We start from the raw sequence: 23,346 nt of genomic DNA, 5'->3' as shown, positions 1-23,346 counted from the left end.
TTCCTGAGAAGAGAGGTTCCCTTTCTTTTGCTGTGTTGTAGTTGGTTTCCCAACTGACTTTCCTGTTCTCTTGGTAGGCTGGGCCATTCTTCCAGACTCCAGCTCTACTTGTTCACCCTGTGCCTTGCATTGTGCTCTTGTTTTCACACACACCAGTTCAGGGATACCCAGCATTGCTGCATGGGTTTTTAGTTCTACCTCAGCCCATGCTGAGGACTCCAGGTCATTTCCAAGCAGACAGTCCACTGGGATATTTGAGGAGACCACCACCTGTTTCAGGCCATTGACCCCTCCCCATTCTAAAGTAACCATTGCCATGGGATGTACTTTTCTCTGATTGTCAGCGTTGGTGACTGTGTAAGTTTTTCCAGTCAGGTATTGGCCAGGGGAAACCAGTTTCTCTGTCACCATGGTGACACTGGCACCTGTATCCCTCAGGCCCTCTATTCTAGTCCCATTAATGAAGAGTTGCTGTCTGTATTTTTGCATGTTAGGCGGCCAGACAGCTAGTGTGGCTAAATCCACCCCACCCTCAGAAACTAGAATAGCTTCAGTGTGGACCCTGATTTGCTCTGGGCACACTGTTGATCCCACTTGGAGACTAGCCATACCAGTGTTACCTGGATGGGAGTTTGGAGTGGAACCTTTCTTTTGACAGGCCTTGTCTCCAGTTTGGTGTCCATGCTGTTTACAGCTATGACACCAGGCCTTTTTGGGATCAAAGTTTTTACCCTTGTACCCATTGTTTTGTGAAGAGGCTCTGGGCCCACCCTCCTGTGCAGGTTTTTGGGGGCCTGTAGAAGACTCTTTACTATTTTTAGTTTTGGCTGTCTCATCACCCTTCCCCTGGGGAGTCTTTGTGACCCCTTTCTTTTGGTCACCCCCTGTTGAAGTCTTGGACACCCTTGTCTTGACCCAATGGTCCGCCTTCTTTCCCAATTCTTGGGGAGAAATTGGTCCTAGGTCTACCAGATGCTGATGCAGTTTATCATTGAAACAATTACTTAACAGGTGTTCTTTCACAAATAAATTGTACAGCCCATCATAATTACTTACACCACTGCCTTGAATCCAACCATCTAGTGTTTTCACTGAGTAGTCAACAAAGTCAACCCAGGTCTGGCTCGAGGATTTTTGAGCCCCCCTGAACCTAATCCTGTACTCCTCAGTGGAGAATCCAAAGCCCTCAATCAGGGTACCCTTCATGAGGTCATAAGATTCTGCATCTTTTCCAGAGAGTGTGAGGAGTCTATCCCTACACTTTCCAGTGAACATTTCCCAAAGGAGAGCACCCCAGTGAGATCTGTTCACTTTTCTGGTTACACAAGCCCTCTCAAAAGCTGTGAACCATTTGGTGATGTCATCACCATCTTCATATTTTGTCACAATCCCTTTGGGGATTTTTAACATGTCAGGAGAATCTCTGACCCTATTTATATTGCTGCCACCATTGATGGGTCCTAGGCCCATCTCTTGTCTTTCCCTTTCTATGGCTAGGAGCTGTCTCTCTAAAGCCAATCTTTTGGCCATCCTGGCTAACAGGAGGTCATCTTCACTGAGAGCATCCTCAGTGATTTCAGAAATGTGGGACCCTCCTGTGAGGGACTCACTATTTCTGACTAACACAGTTGGAGACAGGACTTGAGGGGTCCTGTTCTCCCTATTTAGGACTGGAGGAGGGACATTGGCCTCCAAGTCACTAATTTCTTCCTCTGTGAGGTCATCATCAGAGGGGTTGGCTTTTTCAAACTCTGCCAACAGCTCCTGGAGCTGAATTTTGGTAGGTCTGGAGCCAATGGTTATTTTTTTGATATTACAGAGAGACCTTAGCTCCCTCATCTTAAGATGGAGGTAAGGTGTGGTGTCGAGTTCCACCACATTCATCTCTGTATCAGACATTATTTTGCTAAAAGTTGGAAGACTTTTTAAAGAATCTAAAACTGTTTCTAGAATCTAATTTCAAACCTTTAACAAACTTTTAAACTCTAAAAGACAATGCTAAACAGGGACTTAACACACAAGGCCCTAGCAGGACTTTTAAGAATTTAGAAAAATTTCAAATTGCAAAAATCAATTTCTAATGACAATTTTGGAATTTGTCGTGTGATCAGGTATTGGCTGAGTAGTCCAGCAAATGCAAAGTCTTGTACCCCACCGCTGATCCACCAATGTAGGAAGTTGGCTCTGTATGTGCTATTTCAAAGTAAGGAATAGCATGCACAGAGTCCAAGGGTTCCCCTTAGAGGTAAAATAGTGGTAAAAATAGATAATACTAATGCTCTATTTTGTGGTAGTGTGGTCGAGCAGTAGGCTTATCCAAGGAGTAGTGTTAAGCATTTGTTGTACATACCCATAGACAATAAATGAGGTACACACACTCAGAGACAAATCCAGCCAATAGGTTTTTGTATAGAAAAATATCTTTTCTTAGTTTATTTTAAGAACCACAGGTTCAAATTCTACATGTAATATCTCATTCGAAAGGTATTGCATGTAAGTACTTTAGGAACTTCAAATCATCAAAATTGCATGTATACTTTTCAAGTTATTGACAAATAGCTGTTTTAAAAGTGGACACTTAGTGCAATTTTCACAGTTCCTAGGGGAGGTAAGTTTTGGTTAGTTTTACCAGGTAAGTAAGACACTTACAGGGTTCAGTTCTTGGTCCAAGGTAGCCCACCGTTGGGGGTTCAGAGCAACCCCAAAGTCACCACACCAGCAGCTCAGGGCCGGTCAGGTGCAGAGTTCAAAGTGGTGCCCAAAACACATAGGCTAGAATGGAGAGAAGGGGGTGCCCCGGTTCCGGTCTGCTTGCAGGTAAGTACCCGCGTCTTCGGAGGGCAGACCAGGGGGGTTTTGTAGGGCACCGGGGGGGACACAAGTCCACACAGAAATTTCACCCTCAGCAGCGCGGGGGCGGCCGGGTGCAGTGTCGAAACAAGCGTCGGGTTCGCAATGTTAGTCTATGAGAGATCTCGGGATCTCTTCAGCGCTGCAGGCAGGCAAGAGGGGGGTTCCTCGGGGAAACCTCCACTTGGGCAAGGGAGAGGGACTCCTGGGGGTCACTTCTCCAGTGAAAGTCCGGTCCTGGGGGCTGCGGGTGCAGGGTCTCTCCCAGGCGTCGGGACTTTGGATTCAAAGAGTCGCGGTCAGGGGAAGCCTCGGGATTCCCTCTGCAGGCGGCGCTGTGGGGGCTCAGGGGGGACAGGTTTTGGTACTCACAGTATCAGAGTAGTCCTGGGGCCCCTCCTGAGGTGTCGGGTCTCCACCAGCCGAGTCGGGGTCGCCGGGTGCAGTGTTGCAAGTCTCACGCTTCTTGCGGGGAGCTTGCAGGGTTCTTTAAAGCTGCTGGAAACAAAGTTGCAGCTTTTCTTGGAGCAGGTCCGCTGTCCTCGGGAGTTTCTTGTCTTTGCGAAGCAGGGGCAGTCCTCAGAGGATGTCGAGGTCGCTGGTCCCTTCGGAAGGCGTCGCTGGAGCAGGATCTTTGGAAGGCAGGAGACAGGCCGGTGAGTTTCTGGAGCCAAGGCAGTTGTCGTCTTCTGGTCTTCCGCTGCAGGGGTTTTCAGCTGGGCAGTCCTTCTTCTTGTAGTTGCAGGAATCTAATTTTCTAGGGTTCAGGGTAGCCCTTAAATACTAAATTTAAGGGCGTGTTTAGGTCTGGGGGGTTAGTAGCCAATGGCTACTAGCCCTGAGGGTGGGTACACCCTCTTTGTGCCTCCTCCCAAGGGGAGGGGGTCACAATCCTAACCCTATTGGGGGAATCCTCCATCTGCAAGATGGAGGATTTCTAAAAGTTAGAGTCACTTCAGCTCAGGACACCTTAGGGGCTGTCCTGACTGGTCAGTGACTCCTCCTTGTTTTTCTCATTATCTTCTCCGGCCTTGCCGCCAAAAGTGGGGCCTGGCCGGAGGGGGCGGGCAACTCCACTAGCTGGAGTGTCCTGCTGGGTTGGCACAAAGGAGGTGAGCCTTTGAGGCTCACCGCCAGGTGTGACAATTCCTGCCTGGGGGAGGTGTTAGCATCTCCACCCAGTGCAGGCTTTGTTACTGGCCTCAGAGTGACAAAGGCACTCTCCCCATGGGGCCAGCAACATGTCTCGGGTTGTGGCAGGCTGCTAAAACTAGTCAGCCTACACAGATAGTTGGTTAAGTTTCAGGGGGCACCTCTAAGGTGCCCTCTGGGGTGTATGTTACAATAAAATGTACACTGGCATCAGTGTGCATTTATTGTGCTGAGAAGTTTGATACCAAACTTCCCAGTTTTCAGTGTAGCCATTATGGTGCTGTGGAGTTCGTGTTTGACAAACTCCCAGACCATATACTCTTATGGCTACCCTGCACTTACAATGTCTAAGGTTTTTGTTTAGACACTGTAGGGGTACCATGCTCATGCACTGGTACCCTCACCTATGGTATAGTGCACCCTGCCTTAGGGCTGTAAGGCCTGCTAGAGGGGTGTCTTACCTATACTGCAAAGGCAGTGAGAGGCTGGCATGGCACCCTGAGGGGAGTGCCATGTCGACTTACTCGTTTTGTCCTCACTAGCACACACAAGCTGGCAAGCAGTGTCTGTGCTGAGTGAGAGGTCTCCAGGGTGGCATAAGGCATGCTGCAGCCCTTAGAGACCTTCCTTGGCATCAGGGCCCTTGGTACTAGAAGTACCAGTTACAAGGGACTTATCTGGATGCCAGGGTCTGCCAATTGTGGATACAAAAGTACAGGTTAGGGAAAGAACACTGGTGCTGGGGCCTGGTTAGCAGGCCTCAGCACACTTTCAATTGTAAACATAGCATCAGCAAAGGCAAAAAGTCAGGGGGCAACCATGCCAAGGAGGCATTTCCTTACAACACTGGTGCTGGGGCCTGGTTAGCAGGCCTCAGCACACTTTCAATTGTAAACATAGCATCAGCAAAGGCAAAAAGTCAGGGGGCAACCATGCCAAGGAGGCATTTCCTTACAACTTGTCTGCACCAAGACATGCAACCTGCAATGGCAGCCTGTCATGTTCTAGATGAGTGGTCCCTTAGGGTGGCAAAAGTTGTGCTGCAGCCTTAGGGAACCTCTTAGTACCCCAATTGCCAGAGGTGCCATTTACTAGGGACTTGTAGGGTGCCAATTGAGGAAACTGTGCAGTTTTGGGAAAGAGCTCTAGCACTGGGGACCTGATTAGCATTTTGAGTCGAAATCACATCATGTACCAGTCAAAATGTGGGGGGTAACCATGTCAAAAAGAGATACTTGTCTACACTCCTCTGCTCCAAGGGATATCTTTACTAGTTATTGATGTGCTAGGCAGTCCTCCTAGGGTTTGGGGAGGTTGTCCCACGATTTCTGAAGTTGGTTCAGAGATTTTCGAAGAGCAAGCAGCGTGGCAGGGTTTTGCACCAATCTTGGGTGCAGGTCTTCAGTTCTCGCTCTCGTCGGTCTGTCTTTTTTTCCTCAGTTCCCAGTAGTTGAGGCTGGACTTGATCTATTTTCCTGGTGTTGGGGTCCCATAAATATTTAATATATGGGCGTTATGGGGAAGGGTTGCGTAGTAGCCGAGGGCTACTTACCATTTGGATTGCCATCTCCATAGAGGATATCTTCCTGTGGGAAGTGGGCACCACCCTGTCCCAGAAGTCCTAATTCCACCACATACAAGATGGTGTAATTCTTTTCTTGTTCATTTCAGGCTGCCCTCCCTTAGGGGTGTGTCCACCTTGCAGGTGCAGCATGCTTTCTGACTCCCTAAATTTCTGCCTAATCTGGTGCCAAATTGGCCTCGGGGTAGGGTGTTGCCTCTCCCAGGTCTGGGAGAAGCTGAAGTCGCATATCAAAAGTGGCATGGACTTTGAAGTCCCTGGCCTTGGTATGCATATTTACTAGCCCTCTTGTTGACTGAGGTGATACCTTTTGCCAGAGCAGGCATTGTTTCGGACATTGGAGAGGAGGGAGTCTCACCTTCCAGCGGTCAGAAACTCGTCTGTGGTGGCAGGCTGGTCAGTACCAGTCAGCCAGCTCGCTAGAGGACTAGTAGGTTTCAGGGGGCACCTCAAAGGTGCCATCTGGGTGCATGTCATAATAAATCCAATACTGGCATCAGAATTGATTTATTAAGACAAGGTGATGGATACCAAAAACCATTATTTTCCATTCAGCCATCATGTAGCGGGGTGATTTAACATGACCAGTGTCCAGTACATGCTCTAAGATGGCTGCCCGGTCATTTGCAATGTCTGATATTGGAACCAGACATCACAGGGGCATATCTGCTCATTCAGACATGCCCTTAAATGTATTATAATGCCCCCTGCCATAGCGCTTTCAAGGCCTGCTTTAGGAATTGAATTACATATAATACATGCAGTGAGTTTGGCCTAGCACACCATGTGAGTATACCATGTTGTGCTTTCACGCAGTCTGTTGGCAGACTGTGTGCAATTTGTTTGTCACTTAAGGGTAGTCTATGCTGCAGCCCTTAGTGGGCCCTCTTTAGTGCCCATACCCTAGGTACCTGGGGTACCATTTACTAGGGACTTACAGGGGTGCTAAAGTCCTGTGCCTGTTGTGAAGCAATCAGACCTACTTTGTTTTTAAGGAAAGAGCACTGACACTGAGGTCTGGTTAGCAGGCCTCGGTGCACTTAGTCGAAAACCAGCATCTACTAGCTCTAAAGGGAGCAAAAAGAAGGGCAGTTACCTACAGTACCATATACAGATCAATCTAGAAGATAAGAGCTCTTGGAGCCAAAATGGTTAATTATACTACAGCAACATGCTTGATTCCTAACGAGCTTCTCTTGGCAATGTATCCACCTTGAAAAAATACTTTATAACACATATATTGCATTTCTGATGGATACAACTACCTGTGGATTCCTCACCTGTTGAATACTCCCCTTGCACCAGCATCCAATGGAAACCTTCTTCCTAGCATCTGCATGTCGACGAGGACGTCACAATTGCCCAAGCGATGGCGTCTGACGTCATACAGGCAATAAGAGGTCCTCGCCGAGGTCAGTTCCCTTTTTTCCGTGCCATTCGAACGACGGTTATTCTCCGAGGGAGCTACTGTTACTACTCGACGTAGTTAGTTATTTTTGCCTTTTCTTCTTTGAGACAAGATAGAATGTCGCAAAGAAAATCTGGATTCAAGCCCTGCAATGAGTGCGGTGGCAAAATGTCGGTTACGGACCCACATACTGACTGTTTGTGGTGTCTTAGGTCCGACCATGACGTTGACAAATGTGATTCTTGTCAACGGATGAATCCAAAGGCCTTAAAGGAGCGAGAAGCAAAGCTCTTTTTGGCGAAGTCGAAGAAAAAAGAAAAGCGACATCATCGCAAGTCATCTTCTCTGAAGTCTCATCGGCGTCATCGTGACTCCCGGCGCCATTGGGAATCTCGGCGCCGGTCGAGTAGGTAGAGATCGCGTTCGAGGTCGCCTTCAACTCGACGCCGGAAGACATGGGACGTGAGTCCCACCATCTCTCCCCAGCCGCAGACGCCGTTTGCATCACCGACATCCCCGACTTCGCCGATATCACCTGTGAATCCTCCTTCTGTATTCGAGGTTCCTCGGCGTCAGGAGTTTTCTCCAACTTCACAGACACCGGGACCGGCGTCGATGTCGCCTCCAACCCAGGCTCCTCAGTACCTGGCTTTCCCGGCCCCTGGAGCTGACGGTTCCGCATTCTTGAATGCGATGTTCTCAATTTTTCAGCAGATGGCTCCAGGTGGTGGACCGGCTGGTCCTTCGGGCCCATTGGCCTTCAATATGGGTGCTCCGGCTCCGTTACGACCGGCACCTTTTAAGCCCTTCCTTCCCATGGGAAATGTGGGCTCGGCGCTGGCGCCTATGGCGTCAGCCTCTCAGCCGGTGACGCCGAGTAGACCTGTGGCTCCGGAACAGTCTCCTGTCCGCCCTTCTCCTTGTTCAGCGCCGAAGAAATCCATGGCGCCGATGGATCCGGCGTCTGATGGATCCAAGGATCGGCGTCAAGCTTCGACGTCTGCTGAAGCCATGTCGACGCCGAGGATTGAGGAAAGGTTACACTCGAGGAGGCTTGCTGTTCACCTCCTTGAGGAGCAAGAATATCGGAGACAGGCGTTAGAGGAAGGAGAGATTGAGGAATCTCAAGGAGACCTCCATGGTTTAGACACGGCCAGTGGTCTGGACACCTCTCCAGAATGGGACTTGTCATCACCTGGAGAGTATTTGGAGGAAGCTGCAACATTTCATTCAGTCATCAAGAAAGGAGCTGATCTTTTAGACCTCCCTTTGCCGGTGTCTGAGCCTAAGCCTAATATTTTAACGGAGGTGTTGCATCCTGCTTCAACAACTGAAGAGACACTTCTGCCTTTTAATGAGGCTCTGTTGGATCCAATCCTGGAAATCTGGAAGAAGCCAGTGTCATCTTCGGCAGTGAACAGATCGGTGGCTCGAAGATATTGAGTGGCTCCTGCTGACCCAGGCTTCCTCTCCAGGCACCCAACCCCTGAAAGCCTGGTGGTTCAGGCTTCATGTTCAGCCCGGTCTGCCCCAGGATCATTTCCAGCTGTGCCCTCAGACAGAGACTCTAAGAAGATGGACCTTTCTTCAAAAAAGGCTTTTTCGTCATGTAGCATGGCTTTAAAATCCACCAATGCTACCTGTATTTTAGGGAGATACATTTACGCCCTGATGGACGAAATAAAGTCGTCTCATACTGAGGTGCCCCAAGAGGTTATGAGCCTAGTTTCTGATGCTCAAGCAGCGGCAACCCAAGTAATTCAATCTGGACTAGATACGACTGACTCTGTAGCCAGGGCTATGGGTACTGCTGTAGCTACAAGGAGGCAAGCCTGGCTTCGTAGCTCTGGTTTCTCGTCCGATGTACAGTCAACCCTCTTGGACCTTCCCTTCGATAGCGATAAACTTTTTGGCTCCAAGGCAGACTCTGCACTAGAGAGGTTTAAGGAGAGTAGCGCCACAGCGAAGTCTTTAGGCTTGCAGGCCTCCTCTTCTGTTTCCTCCAGACTTTTTAGGAGGTTTAGAGGGTTTGGTCGTGGTTCTTCCTCCTCCTCTTCCTCCTCCTCCTCCTCCTCTCGAGGGAGATTTCAGCAACAACCCGCCTCTGCTCTCTCCTATAGATCCTACAGGGGGAGGGGTAGTGTCCGAGCCAGGGGAGCCGCCCAGCAGCACTCTGCCTCTTCCTCTGGAGGGGTGCAGCATGAGAAGCAGCCTTAGCCTTCCACCAATTCCTTCTCACACCACTCCTGTAGGGGGAGGTTATTGAACTTTCTCCACAAGTGGGAGGTTATAACATCAGACTCCTGGGTCACCAGCATTGTGGGGAAAGGCTATGCCCTTCCCTTTCGGGAGTTTCCTCCCTCCCCATCCCACACCGCCCATCCTACTGTTCAGAAGAGCATCTCCTGTTACTAGAACAGGAGGTTCAAGTCCTCCTTTCAAAAGGTGCGGTGGAGTTGGTTCCAGAGCAGGAGAGGGGTCAGGGTTGTTACTCAAGATACTTCCTGATCCCCAAAAAGGATGGTCGGTTAAGGCCAATCCTGGACCTGAGGATCTTGAATTGGTTCCTCAAACAGGAGAAGATCAAGATGCTGACCCTAGCTCAGGTGCTTTTGGCGCTGAACGATGGAGATTGGATGGTGTCTGTCGACTTACACGATGCTTTATTCCCAATACTCAAGTCGCACAGGAAGTATCTCCGGTTTGTGGTGGGGTCGCAGCACTATCAGTTTGCAGTCCTTCCGTTTGGTCTTACTTCAGCACCCAGAGTCTTCACAAAGGTGATGTCGGTTGCGGCAGAGCTCAGAAGGAAGGGGATAGCAGTATTTCCTTACCTGGACAACTGGTTGATTAAAGCCAAGTCTCCGGAGCTGGTGTTGCATCACCTTCAGTCGACAACCCAGTTGTTGTTCGACCTGGGTTTTTCAGTGAATGTGCCCAAATCTCACCTAGAGTCCTCTCAGCGCCTCCTGTTCATAGGGGCAGTATTGGATACAACATTGAATCGCGCCTTTCCTCCGCCTCAGCGGATTCAGGACATTCAGGCGTTGGTTTCAATGTTTCAAAGTGGAGCGGTCGTTCCAGTTCTCAAGGTCCTGCGTCTGCTCGGTCTGTTCGCTTCTTGCATTCTGTTGGTCACTCACGCTCGCTGGCACATGAGGGCTCTGCAGTGGTGCCTCCGGAAGCAGTGGTCTCAACACAAAGGGGATCTCAAGGGTTCGGTGAAGATATCCACAGATGCTGCTGCAGATTTAAAATGGTGGATTGCGGACGGCAATCTTTCCCGAGGAAGGCCGTTCTCGCAAACTCTGCCGGTGGCCACAGTAATAACGGATGCTTCCACTCTAGGGTGGGGAGCTCATCTGGGGGACCTGGAGATCAAAGGTCTTTGGTCTCCAGTGGAACAGATGTTTCATATAAATCTGTTGGAGTTGCGGGCTATACGTCTTGCGGTCAGTCTGTTCAGGTCCTGGCGGACAATACTACCGCAATGTGGTATATAAACAAACAGGGAGGAGTAGGGTCATACCTTCTCTGCGGAGAAGCTCTGCGGCTTTGGTCCTGGGCAAGGGACCATCAGATTTGCTTGGTAGCAAATCATCTGGCCGCAGTCTTGAAAGTGCGTGCGGACCGTCTCAGTCGTCATTTCTCGACCGATCAGTGGCATCTCCATCCGGATCAAGTCCGTCAAATCTTCCAGATGTGGGGCATCCCTCGGATAGATCTATTTGCCACTCGGGAGAATTCGCACTTCCCGTTATTCTGCAGCCTCCTGTATCCGGTACAAGGAGCGTTGGGGGACGTGTTTCAGATGTCCTGGTGCGACCAGTTGCTTTACGCGTTTCCCCCCATACCTTTGATTCCTCGAGTTTTGAGGAAAATTCGCCAAGAACGGGCTCAAGTCATCTTAATAGCTCTGGATTGGCCAAGGAGGGTATGGTATTCGGATCTTCTCCAACTCTCTCTGTGCTCCGTCTCCCTCTCAGGGCAGACCTCCTCTCGCAGTCGCAGGGGCAGGTTCTACACCCCCACCTCCAGAGCCTGCACCTTCATGCCTGGAGATTGAAGAGGACAACCTGAGTTCCTTTTCTCTCCCACCTGACGTAGTGGATGTTATTTTATCGGCCAGGCGACACTCCACTAAATCTATCTACGCTAATAGGTGGGCTAAATTTGTGAATTGGTGTGGAGAGAAGCAAATTGACCCCTTACGTGCCCACTTATCGGATATCTTGTCTTTTGCGTTGTCCCTGGCACAGAGGGGTTGTGCAGTGGCTACAGTCAAGGGATATTTATCTGCCCTGTCAGCCTTTCTATGTCTTCCGGACCAGCCTTCTCTATTTAAATCCCCTATAGTACTAAGACCTTTAAAAGGTCTCATTAACAATTTTCCTCCCACTCCTTTCATTATGCCTCAGTGGGATCTAAACCTAGTCTTGACTTTCCTTATGGGTTCACCGTTTGAGCCTATGCATTCTTGCCCTTTAAGGTTATTGGTTCTAAAGACTGTTTTCCTTGTTGCAATTATTTCCGCAAGAAGAGTGAGTGAGCTGCAGGCTCCATCTGTTAAACCCCTTTACAAATCTTTTTATGGGGATAAGGTGGTGTTGAGGACCAAGGCTGCTTTCCTACCGAAGGTTGTTTCACCCTTTCATATGGCCCAAACAATTACTCTTTCCTCGTTTTGTCCTCCGCCTCATCCTTCGAAAGAAGAAGAAAGACTACACCGCTTAGACCCGAGGAGAGCGCTGAGCTTCTATGTGAACAGAACAAAGGATTTCAGATTGGAGGATCAACTCTTCATCAGGTATGTGGGGGAGAGGAAGGGTAGTCCACAAGAGAACACTCTCCAGGTGGGTCATTCTTTGCATTAAACTGTGTTACTCTCTAGCAAAGAAGGAACCCCCTGATGGAATAAGAGCTCATTCCACCAGAGCTAAGTCGGCCTCTTCGGCCTTGGCTAGGGGTGTTCCTGTGGTCGACATCTGCAAGGCTGCAACTTGGTCGTCCCTCCACACTTTTGCGAAACATTATTGCTTGGATTCTGAGGTTAGGAGGGATGGCCATTTTGCACGGTCAGTGCTGCAGGATTTCTTGGTTTGACCATTCAGGCACCCTCCACCGAGTGCGGTACTGCTTTGGAACTCTATTCAATAGGTGAGGAATCCACAGGTAGTTGTATCCATCAGAAGAACGAGTTACTTACCTTCGGTAATGACTTTTCTGGTGGATACATTAGCTACATGTGGATTCCTCACGGTCCCACCCGCCTCCCAGTTGCCTGTCTGGTCTAACCAAGTTATTCTTGGGTGTGCTCCTCTTGGTATTTGAGGGCTTGTACATATATTGTATATATATTTATGCATTTATTTATTTAAAAAAAAAAAAAATCTTGAGTTTTTGGAATGTTTTTATCTTGAATGTTATTAAATATTGTTATTTGATTGATTGTCTCAATGGCCTATTAGTCTCAGGCACGTAAAAAATGTTGGTACTGACGTCAGCGAGGATCTCTTATTGCCTGTATGACGTCAGACAGCGTCGCGTGGGCAATTGTGACATCCTCGTCGACGTGCAGAAGCTAGGAAGAAGATTTCCGTCGGATGCTGGCGCAAGGGGAGTATTCAATAGGTGAGGAATCCACAGGTAGCTAATGTATCCACCAGAAAAGTCATTACCGAAGGTAAGTAACTTGTTCATCTTGCTCCTTTCTGTGGCCTCTTTGCACTCTTCCTGACAGATATACAGTAGCTTTGCTATATTTGTTTGTGATGTTACGTATACGGTTCGAAACATCAGCTTGGTCAAGTGGACATCGGGTGGTACGGACTGTGATGGTTTATACAATGCTCTTTTCATTGTACGTTTTAACTTTTTACCCTCAACTATTCCCTTTTATTTTCTGTACTCTACATGTTTTGAACCCATTGTTTTTTCAAGCATTTTTCTTTTAATTGAGTGCATTTACCGAGAGTACTAAGCACAAAAATTGTTTTTGATTGCAAGTGTTTTTTTATTTTTTTTATTGCATTATAAAGTTGGATCACATCGAACTTAATTGGTTTGTTTGTTCCGGTAATTAACTGTGCTTTAGCACTAGTTTAATTTGAATCAAAATATCTTCAGATGGACTTTAAAAACAGTTGTAGGAAAGGCACAGTACAGTTTTACTGAATTCTGTAATTACCCTGATTGATTTTTTGAATTTGTTTAATTTAAATGTATATTTTGTTATAATTCTTTGACGCCTGTCGGTCTATGGGGTTGACCTGTTTTATAACCCTTCTTGGACGATGCAGGCACACCTTGTGGGACTTTTAACCTGCCTGACAATTGCATCTTTAGGGCCAGATGTACCAAAGGATTTTACCCATTCTGTGTCTATGGGAAAAAGCTTTCGTACATATGGCCCTAAATGTCTTCATAAGGAAACTGTAGGATTAATTGTGCTTTACGAAAGGCTGTATAAGGTGGACATACTAACGATAACAGGAAGCTATCCTCCATGTATAAAATTAAGCTAATTCTTTATGGAAGCAAAAAACAGACAAAACAGATTTCAGGGTTACTCGGGTGGGAGGAACGAGTCAAGAGTTGATTACAAAAACATACAAAATTAAACTCTACAGTATGTTGGAAGTAACCTTTAAAGTATTGTGAATGTACTATGTTATCAATAGATACATATTAGATTTATCATTTCTTTTTCAGAAGCAAATTATTGTGGATCATGTTACCTTCAAAGAGGATCGTTTCAGGCCTTCCCTTGAAGAGCGTTTGGAAAGCATTATTAGTGGAGCAGCCCTAATGGCTGATTCGTCATGTACGCGTGATGATCGTCGTGAGCGTATAGTTGCTGAATGTAATTCAGTTCGACAGGCCTTACAGGATCTCTTATCAGAGTATATGGGTAATGTAAGTATTCCAGATGTTCTTTTCCTTTGTTTTTGTTACGTGAATGCTTTTTACAACTCCTTTCGTCTCCAGTCATGCCATTTGTCTAGAACATGTCTCTCATCCTCCTGCCTACTGCAGACATCACGTAATCCTCTTCATTGTCATGGACCTTTGGATGTTGAACTTGCTAAGGTCCCCTCCGAGGTCAGTCTTACAGCTAGTCATTCATAGAGGTACCTAACAATAGTCCCTCATGAATATCAATCCACGTGTATCCATTGGCTTGGTGCTCCAAGAAAACTATTTTGTTTTGAACCACACATTGCCTCTTTAAAAGAGCCTATGCCTTTGCAGTTATGTGGGTCTCTTAATCCATGAATGCACCTTTTAATCCTCAAGTTTCCTCTGAGTTAGCATAGGAACCTGTTTCCGGGGTCTCATCTACACTTGCCTGTTACCTCATCCATTTCCTAAGGTATTGGCGCAGATTTCCTGGTAGAATTTGGGCTCCATGACGGATATTGTCACCACTGCTTGCTGAGATTGTCATGTGCTGGACAGTAATTGCTTCAGAGCAAGTTGGTGAAGTCTCATAAAATACCTTTGCCAATTGTAATGCCAAAATTCAAACATAACTTTAGTTTTGTGGCAATCATAGGGTAGGCATGCATGGTTCTAGTTGTTGACATGTTTAAGAAAGCATGCTTAAAGAGGGGTATTGATGGACAGACAAACTAAACTGAAAGTCCAACTTTGTGTGAAATACCTCATCTTTTATGGGAGCAGATGGGTTACCACGTGAATTTCAGGTGGGCAATGCAAAATGGTCATGAAGCCAGCTCTGTGTCCCTGTGTAGATATTCTGGTAGTTTACTATTGACAGCCATAATTGTAGGATGCTTCCGGTTAGTATAAGCATTATCTTGGCCATCCAGTTTGGAGTGGACCATTGTGTCCCTGGGATGCTAGTGACCCAAATGGTGGTCAACGACTCCCAAAAAGAGAAAAAAGAGAATTCCAGAACAAACCACTGGATGGTGGAATAATGCACAGCATGTGAATTCAGAAAACTCTTCAGGCTGCAAAACTACTCCTACTGGTAAGTAACCATTTTGATACTTATGGTTAGTGAAGGCATTATCTTGAATATCGAATTTGGAATGGTCCAATGTGTCCCTGGTACACTAGTGAAAAATGACATTAAAAACACTGGGTTTAGCCAAATATCCCCTCCACTGTCCGGAGCCTCCAAAGAAGCCTTCAAATTTGCCAATAGGATCATTGCCCTTATTGTGCAGTGTTATAGAAGATCTAATGTCAAACACTCTTGGTTTGCTTGGTATTATAAATTGTGAGTGAGAAGTTGACAAAATTACCTGTGGCAAGGCAGAGGCAATCATTGATTTTCTGGGCATTCAGGCATGTGCTATTGCTTTGGGGCCTGCGATACTTTAGTACTTGGCCGTTCTCTAAACTTGTTAAAGGTAGACATTTTAATTGAGGATTGTTAGAAAACCCTTTCTTTATCTTCGTGGTGAAATATTATGCTGGGCATATACTTAAGCGTCCACCTTGGTGGGTTGAGCTTCCTTTACTCTCCTGAATAAAGCAGCAAAACCTTCTATAGTTTTATGTTTTACAAGCATTGTTTCTATTATTGTACAGTTTGAGCCATGTTGCTCCATGCGTGTTTTTACCCTGATTAAAATCACTATTTTCCCTACTAGCGATTACAGACTTGTTGACACATGCACACATGCTACCCATCAGTTTTCCTTTGCCTTTCCCTTCCAAAGCCTTTTTTTATATTTACTAACTTATCAATTTATATTTCTTGTCAGGCTGGAAGAAAAGAAAGAAGCGATGCCCTTAATTCTGCCATTGACAAAATGACAAAAAAGACTAGAGATTTGCGTCGACAAGTAAGTTTAAAAGAAACCAGGCAATGGTAATCATTGATGTTAGCTAAGCCTAGATCAATATTTTGTGTACAGGATTAAAGCTTGTAAAGGTGTCCCATTGCTTTTTTTGGATGATATCTTTGAAATGAATAAAAACTCCTTTCTCAGCTTAGTATATCCAGCGTTACAATTTAGGTTCTCACTGTACACTAGTAAAGCGTTAAAAATACAGGATATTTTGCATGTTTTTTTCTCTAATGCTTAGCCAATAGAAACATTCGAATTGGAGGAAAGGAAAAAGTTATGGAAAAAGGAAAAAAAGTATTGGTACTTGAAGCAAATGCCAATAAAATGTTATTTTGTTTTTATTAGCTGCGTAAAGCTGTTATGGACCATGTTTCGGATTCATTCCTGGAAACAAATGTTCCTCTTTTAGTACTAATTGAAGCTGCCAAGAATGGGAATGAGAAGGAAGTTAAGGAATATGCTCAGGTCTTCCGTGAACATGCCAATAAGCTAATTGAGGTAAGAGCAATAAAGGTTTATTTTGTTAAAAAACAGTTAAGGTTTCAGTATCATTTTAGACCCTGTTACACAGTGTGCTAGTATAGTACAGCACAATTTCTTTCAGAATAAAAGTGCATGCGATACGCATGCATTCATGCCTATACTTGTCCAATCTCTTGCAACTCGGGGATGTACATGGGCAGTAGGAGAGTTCAGGACATAAGTGAAGGTCGAAGAAGTATAATAAGTGTAAGTGGTTTTAATTAAACAAAAAATATAACTGCCCTATTCAGTATAGTTTTTCATAAATATTCAAACATAAAAAAAAACCTTCCTGTCAGAATCTCCACACACTGACCACCACCAGGTGTGTAATTTGTGTCTTTCTCCTGACCACAACAAGTAGACCTGTGAAGCGTGCTTCTCTTTTCGATCAAAGAAAACATTTAGAGATCGAAGGGCTTGTCTGATGGAAATGGCATCTCGACATCCAGATGACACACTGGACATCTTCAATGACGAGCATGTGCAAGAAGTATTAGAACGACGGGGGGTGCCTCTTCTCCATTGAAGTTTCGGACTCTGATGTGCATTCGGACATTGAGTCAGCCATTACAAGCAGCGCAAACTGAATAAAATGACCTCTTTTCCATCGACCAAATCACCATCAAAAGAGGTCACCAGTTTGCCCAAGCCTTCCACCCATGGTCGGAGCAGAGGAAAAGTATTTGGATGCCCCGGGTTCCAGCTCAGCACCAAAAAAAAAAGCCAAAGAGAAATCCAGGGCCTCCATTTCAGCTCCGACAAGACCGAAAATACATGGTGCTTCGGTGTCGACAAGTTTGATACAGACCACTTCGGCACCGAAAAAGAAAAAACATCCAGCTACCATTTTGGCACCAGAAACTTTCCATCCACAAAAAACTTCGTAGCCTAAAATATTAGAAAAGATGTTCAGTGACTCTGGACAGTCTATAACCACCACTGCATCACAGGTGCAACCAATTGTAGAAATCATGGACGCTCTGCAGCACCGATTTCAAATTCAGGAAGAAAGACAGCGGATTATAGCATCACCTCTGCCACCTTTAAAGAGGGAATTAACTTCCCAAGAGTCTTGATTCCTCTCGGCCTCCAACAAAGACTACCAAAGAAAAAACTCCTTTTCTTAATCAAACTTCTCCACCTACTTCTCCACAATATACTTCAACAACATCTCCCCCTCCTTTAGAGTTCGAACCACCTAGTTCACCACCTGGTGGAGCTCACGTTTTAGGGGATACATAAGATGAGCATGATCCATGGGATGGGTACGATCCGGATCCTATTACGCCAAATGATCCAGATCATTACCCAGCTAGGCCTTCACCACCTGAGGATTCCACCTCAGATCAACAGGTTATAGCTAGGGCAGCAGCATTTCACAGTGTACGTATGTACACTGATCCAATAGAGGAGGATTTCTTTTTACTTGACTTTCCTTTTGTATTGAGCCAAGGGTGTCAATTCCTTAGATGAAATACTTAAAGAGCCTGTTAGATCAAGAGTTATCACTTCCAGAGTTGATTAAAAAAATAAAGGCTGCACCCACTGATCCTTTATTTTTAAAAACACAGATCCCTCCAGACTCTATTGTTGTCTCTACTGCACGTAAAAGGGCTAATAACCAATCAACAGGTGACACACCTCCTTCTGATAAAGAAGATAAATTAGATGTGGCAGGCAAGATGTAGGAAGTTGGCTCTGTATGTGCTATTTCAAAGTAAGGAATAGCATGCACAGAGTCCAAGGGTTCCCCTTAGAGGTAAAATAGTGGTAAAAATAGATAATACTAATGCTCTATTTTGTGGTAGTGTGGTCGAGCAGTAGGCTTATCCAAGGAGTAGTGTTAAGCATTTGTTGTACATACACAAGACAATAAATGAGGTACACACACTCAGAGACAAATCCAGCCAATAGGTTTTTATATAGAAAAATATCTTTTCTTAGTTTATTTTAAGAACCACAGGTTCAAATTCTACATGTAATATCTCATTCGAAAGGTATTGCAGGTAAGTACTTTAGGAACTTCAAATCATAAAAATTGCATGTATACTTTACAAGTTATTGACAAATAGCTGTTTTAAAAGTGGACACTTAGTGCAATTTTCACAGTTCCTGGGGGAGGTAAGTTTTTGTTAGTTTTACCAGGTAAGTAAGACACTTACAGGGTTCAGTTCTTGGTCCAAGGTAGCCCACCGTTGGGGGTTCAGAGCAACCCCAAAGTCACCACACCAGCAGCTCAGGGCCGGTCAGGTGCAGAGTTCAAAGTGGTGCCCAAAACACATAGGCTAGAATGGAGAGAAGGGGGTGCCCCGGTTCCGGTCTGCTTGCAGGTAAGTACCCGCGTCTTCGGAGGGCAGACCAGAGGGGTTTTGTAGGGCACCGGGGGGGGACACAAGCCCACACAGAAATTTCACCCTCAGCAGCGCGGGGGCGGCCGGGTGCAGTGTGGAAACAGGCGTCGGGTTTTCAATGTTAGTCTATGAGAGATCTCGGGATCTCTTCAGCGCTGCAGGCAGGCAAGGGGGGGATTCCTCGGGGAAACCTCCACTTGGGCAAGGGAGAGGGACTCCTGGGGGTCACTTCTCCAGTGAAAGTCCGGTCCTTCAGGTCCTGGGGGCTGCGGGTGCAGGGTCTCTCCCAGGCGTCGGGACTTTAGGTTCAAAGAGTCGCGGTCAGGGGAAGCCTCGGGATTCCCTCTGCAGGCGGCGCTGTGGGGGCTCAGGGGGGACAGGTTTTGGTACTCACAGTATCAGAGTAGTCCTGGGGTCCCTCCTGAGGTGTTGGATCGCCACCAGCCGAGTCGGGGTCGCCGGGTGTAGTGTTGCAAGTCTCACGCTTCTTGCGGGGAGCTTGCAGGGTTCTTTAAAGCTGCTGGAAACGAAGTTGCAGCTTTTCTTGGAGCAGGTCCGCTGTCCTCGGGAGTTTCTTGTCTTTTCGAAGCAGGGGCAGTCCTCAGAGGATGTCGAGGTCGCTGGTCCCTTTGGAAGGCGTCGCTGGAGCAGGATCTTTGGAAGGCAGGAGACAGGCCGGTGAGTTTCTGGAGCCAAGGCAGTTGTCGTCTTCTGGTCTTCCGCTGCAGGGGTTTTCAGCTAGGCAGTCCTTCTTGTAGTTGCAGGAATCTAATTTTCTAGGGTTCAGGGTAGCCCTTAAATACTAAATTTAAGGGCGTGTTTAGGTCTGGGGGGTTAGTAGCCAATGGCTACTAGCCCTGAGGGTGGGTACACCCTCTTTGTGCCTCCTCCCAAGGGGAGGGTGTCACAATCCTAACCCTATTGGGGGAATCCTCCATCCGCAAGATGGAGGATTTCTAAAAGTTAGAGTCACCTCAGCTCAGGACACCTTAGGGGCTGTCCTGACTGGTCAGTGACTCCTCCTTGTTTTTCTCATTATCTTCTCCGGCCTTGCCGCCAAAAGTGGGGCCTGGCCGGAGGGGGCGGGCAACTCCACTAGCTGGAGTGTCCTGCTGGGTTGGCACAAAGGAGGTGAGCCTTTGAGGCTCACCGCCAGGTGTGACAATTCCTGCCTGGGGGAGGTGTTAGCATCTCCACCCAGTGCAGGCTTTGTTACTGGCCTCAGAGTGACAAAGGCACTCTCCCCATGGGGCCAGCAACATGTCTCGGTTTGTGGCAGGCTGCTAGAACTAGTCAGCCTACACAGATAGTCGGTTAAGTTTCCGGGGGCACCTCTAAGGTGCCCTCTGGGGTGTATTTTACAATAAAATGTACACTGGCATCAGTGTGCATTTATTGTGCTGAGAAGTTTGATACCAAACTTCTCAGTTTTCAGTGTAGCCATTATGGTGCTGTGGAGTTCGTGTTTGACAGACTCCCAGACCATATACTCTTATGGCTACCCTGCACTTACAATGTCTAAGGTTTTGTTTAGACACTGTAGGGGTACCATGCTCATGCACTGGTACCCTCACCTATGGTATAGTGCACCCTGCCTTAGGGCTGTAAGGCCTGCTAGAGGGGTGTCTTACCTATACTGCATAGGCAGTGAGAGGCTGGCATGGCACCCTGAGGGGAGTGCCATGTCGACTTACTCGTTTTGTCCTCACTAGCACACACAAGCTGGCAAGCAGTGTGTCTGTGCTGAGTGAGAGGTCTCCAGGGTGGCATAAGACATGCTGCAGCCCTTAGAGACCTTCCTTGGCATCAGGGCCCTTGGTACTAGAAGTACCAGTTACAAGGGACTTATCTGGATGCCAGGGTCTGCCAATTGTGGATACAAAAGTACAGGTTAGGGAAAGAACACTGGTGCTGGGGCCTGGTTAGCAGGCCTCAGCACACTTTCAATTGTAAACATAGCATCAGCAAAGGCAAAAAGTCAGGGGGCAACCATGCCAAGGAGGCATTTCCTTACACAACCCCCCCCCAAACGAAAGAGGATGAGACTAACCTTTCCCAAGAGAGTCTTCATTTTCTAAGTGGAAGAACCTGGAAAGGCCATCTGCATTGGCATGGGCAGTCCCAGGTCTGTGTTCCACTATAAAGTCCATTCCCTGTAGGGAGATGGACCACCTCAACAGTTTAGGATTTTCACCTTTCATTTGCATCAGCCATTTGAGAGGTCTGTGGTCAGTTTGAACTAGGAAGTGAGTCCCAAAGAGGTATGGTCTCAGCTTCTTCAGGGACCAAACCACAGCAAAGGCCTCCCTCTCAATGGCACTCCAACGCTGCTCCCTGGGGAGTAACCTCCTGCTAATGAAAGCAACAGGCTGGTCAAGGCCATCATCATTTGTTTGGGACAAAACTGCCCCTATCCCATGTTCAGAGGCATCAGTCTGCACAATGAACTGCTTAGAATAATCTGGAGCTTTGAGAACTGGTGCTGAGCACATTGCCTGTTTCAGGGTGTCAAAGGCCTGTTGGCATTCCACAGTCCAGTTTACTTTCTTGGGCATTTTCTTGGAGGTGAGTTCAGTGAGGGCTGTCACAATGGATCCATATCCCTTCACAAACCTCCTGTAATACCCAGTCAAGCCAAGGAATGCCCTGACTTGAGTCTGGGTTTTTGGAGCTACCCAGTCCAGAATAGTCTGGATCTTGGGTTGGAGTGGCTGAACTTGGCCTCCACCTACAAGGTGTCCCAAGTAAACCACAGTTCCCTGCCCTATCTGGCATTTGGATGCCTTGATAGAGAGGCCTGCAGATTGCAGAGCCTTCAAAACCTTCCTCAGGTGGACCAGGTGATCCTGCCAGGTGGAGCTAAAGACAGCAATATCATCAAGATAAGCTGTGCTAAAGGACTCCAAGCCAGCAAGGACTTGATTCACCAACCTTTGGAAGGTGGCAGGGGCATTCTTTAAACCAAAGGGCATAACAGTAAACTGATAATGCCCATCAGGTGTGGAGAATGCTGTCTTTTCTTTTGCTCCAGGTGCCATTTTTATTTGCCAGTACCCTGCTGTCAAGTCAAAGGTACTTAGAAATTTGGCAGCACCTAATTTATCAATGAGCTCATCAGCTCTTGGAATTGGATGGGCATCTGTCTTGGTGACAGAATTGAGCCCTCTGTAGTCCACACAAAACCTCATCTCTTTCTTTCCATCTTTGGTGTGAGGTTTGGGGACTAAGACCACTGGGCTAGCCCAGGGGCTGTCAGAGCGCTCAATTACTCCCAATTCCAGCATCTTGTGGACTTCCACCTTGATGCTTTCTTTAACATGGTCAGATTGTCTAAAGATTTTGTTCTTGACAGGCATGCTGTCTCCTGTGTCCACATCATGGGTACACAGGTGTGTCTGACCAGGGGTTAAGGAGAAGAGTTCAGGAAACTGTTGTAGGACTCTCCTACAATCAGCTTGCTGTTGGCCAGAGAGGGTGTCTGAGTAGATCACTCCATCTACTGTACCATCTTTTGGGTCTGATGACAGAAGATCAGGGAGAGGTTCACTCTCTGCCTCCTGATCCTCATCTGTTACCATCAACAGATTCACATCAGCCCTGTCATGGAAGAGCTTAAGGCGGTTCACATGGATCACCCTCTTGGGGCTCCTGCTTGTGCCCAGGTCCACCAAGTAGGTGACCTGACTCTTCCTCTCTAGTACTGGGTAAGGGCCACTCCATTTGTCCTGGAGTGCCCTGGGAGCCACAGGCTCCAGAACCCAGACTTTCTGCCCTGGTTGGAACTCAACCAGTGCAGCCTTTTGGTCATACCAAAACTTCTGGAGCTGTTGGCTGGCCTCAAGGTTTTTGGTTGCCTTTTCCATGTACTCTGCCATTCTAGAGCGAAGGCCAAGTACATAGTCCACTATGTCCTGTTTAGGCTCATGGAGAGGTCTCTCCCAGCCTTCTTTAACAAGGGCAAGTGGTCCCCTTACAGGATGACCAAACAGAAGTTCAAAGGGTGAGAATCCTACTCCCTTCTGTGGCACCTCTCTGTAAGCGAAAAGCAGGCATGGCAAGAGGACATCCCATCTCCTTTTGAGTTTTTCTGGGAGCCCCATGATCATGCCTTTTAATGTCTTGTTGAATCTCTCAACCAAGCCATTAGTTTGTGGATGGTATGGTGTAGTGAATTTATAAGTCACTCCACACTCATTCCACATGTGCTTTAGGTATGCTGACATGAAGTTGGTACCTCTGTCAGACACCACCTCCTTAGGGAAACCCACTCTGGTAAAGATACCAATGAGGGCCTTGGCTACTGCAGGGGCAGTAGTCGACCTAAGGGGAATAGCTTCAGGATACCTAGTAGCATGATCCACTACTACTAGGATGTACAGATTTCCTGAGGCTGTGGGAGGTTCAAGTGGACCCACTATGTCCACACCCACTCTTTCAAAGGGAACCCCCACCACTGGAAGTGGAATGAGGGGGGCCTTTGGATGTCCACCTGTCTTACCACTGGCTTGACAGGTGGGGCAGAAGAGGCAAAACTCCTTAACCATGTTGGACATATTGGGCCAGTAGAAGTGGTTGACTAACCTCTCCCACGTCTTGGTTTGTCCCAAATGTCCAGCAAGGGGAATGTCATGGGCCAATGTTAGGATGAACTTC

The 23,346-nt window shown here is 47.2% G+C and overlaps 1 protein-coding gene across 1 annotated transcript in view; it reads left to right on the top strand.

Annotated features, from left to right (window-relative positions):
• The window catches only part of CTNNA1 (catenin alpha 1), a 712,178-nt gene that overhangs the window by 231,587 nt on the left and 457,245 nt on the right, over nucleotides 1-23,346 (top strand). Inside the window, exons 7-9 of the mRNA XM_069199317.1 lie at nucleotides 13,704-13,907; nucleotides 15,731-15,811; nucleotides 16,163-16,315. Of these exons, the coding sequence (XP_069055418.1) occupies nucleotides 13,704-13,907; nucleotides 15,731-15,811; nucleotides 16,163-16,315 (438 nt within the window). The remainder of the gene's footprint in view (nucleotides 1-13,703; nucleotides 13,908-15,730; nucleotides 15,812-16,162; nucleotides 16,316-23,346) is intronic.

This window comes from Pleurodeles waltl, chromosome 7 (assembly GCF_031143425.1).
Source record: "Pleurodeles waltl isolate 20211129_DDA chromosome 7, aPleWal1.hap1.20221129, whole genome shotgun sequence".
Classification (NCBI taxonomy): Eukaryota; Metazoa; Chordata; class Amphibia; order Caudata; family Salamandridae; genus Pleurodeles; species Pleurodeles waltl.
Note: the sequence above shows the minus strand (reverse complement) of the source record. Positions and strands in the feature narration are given on the sequence as shown.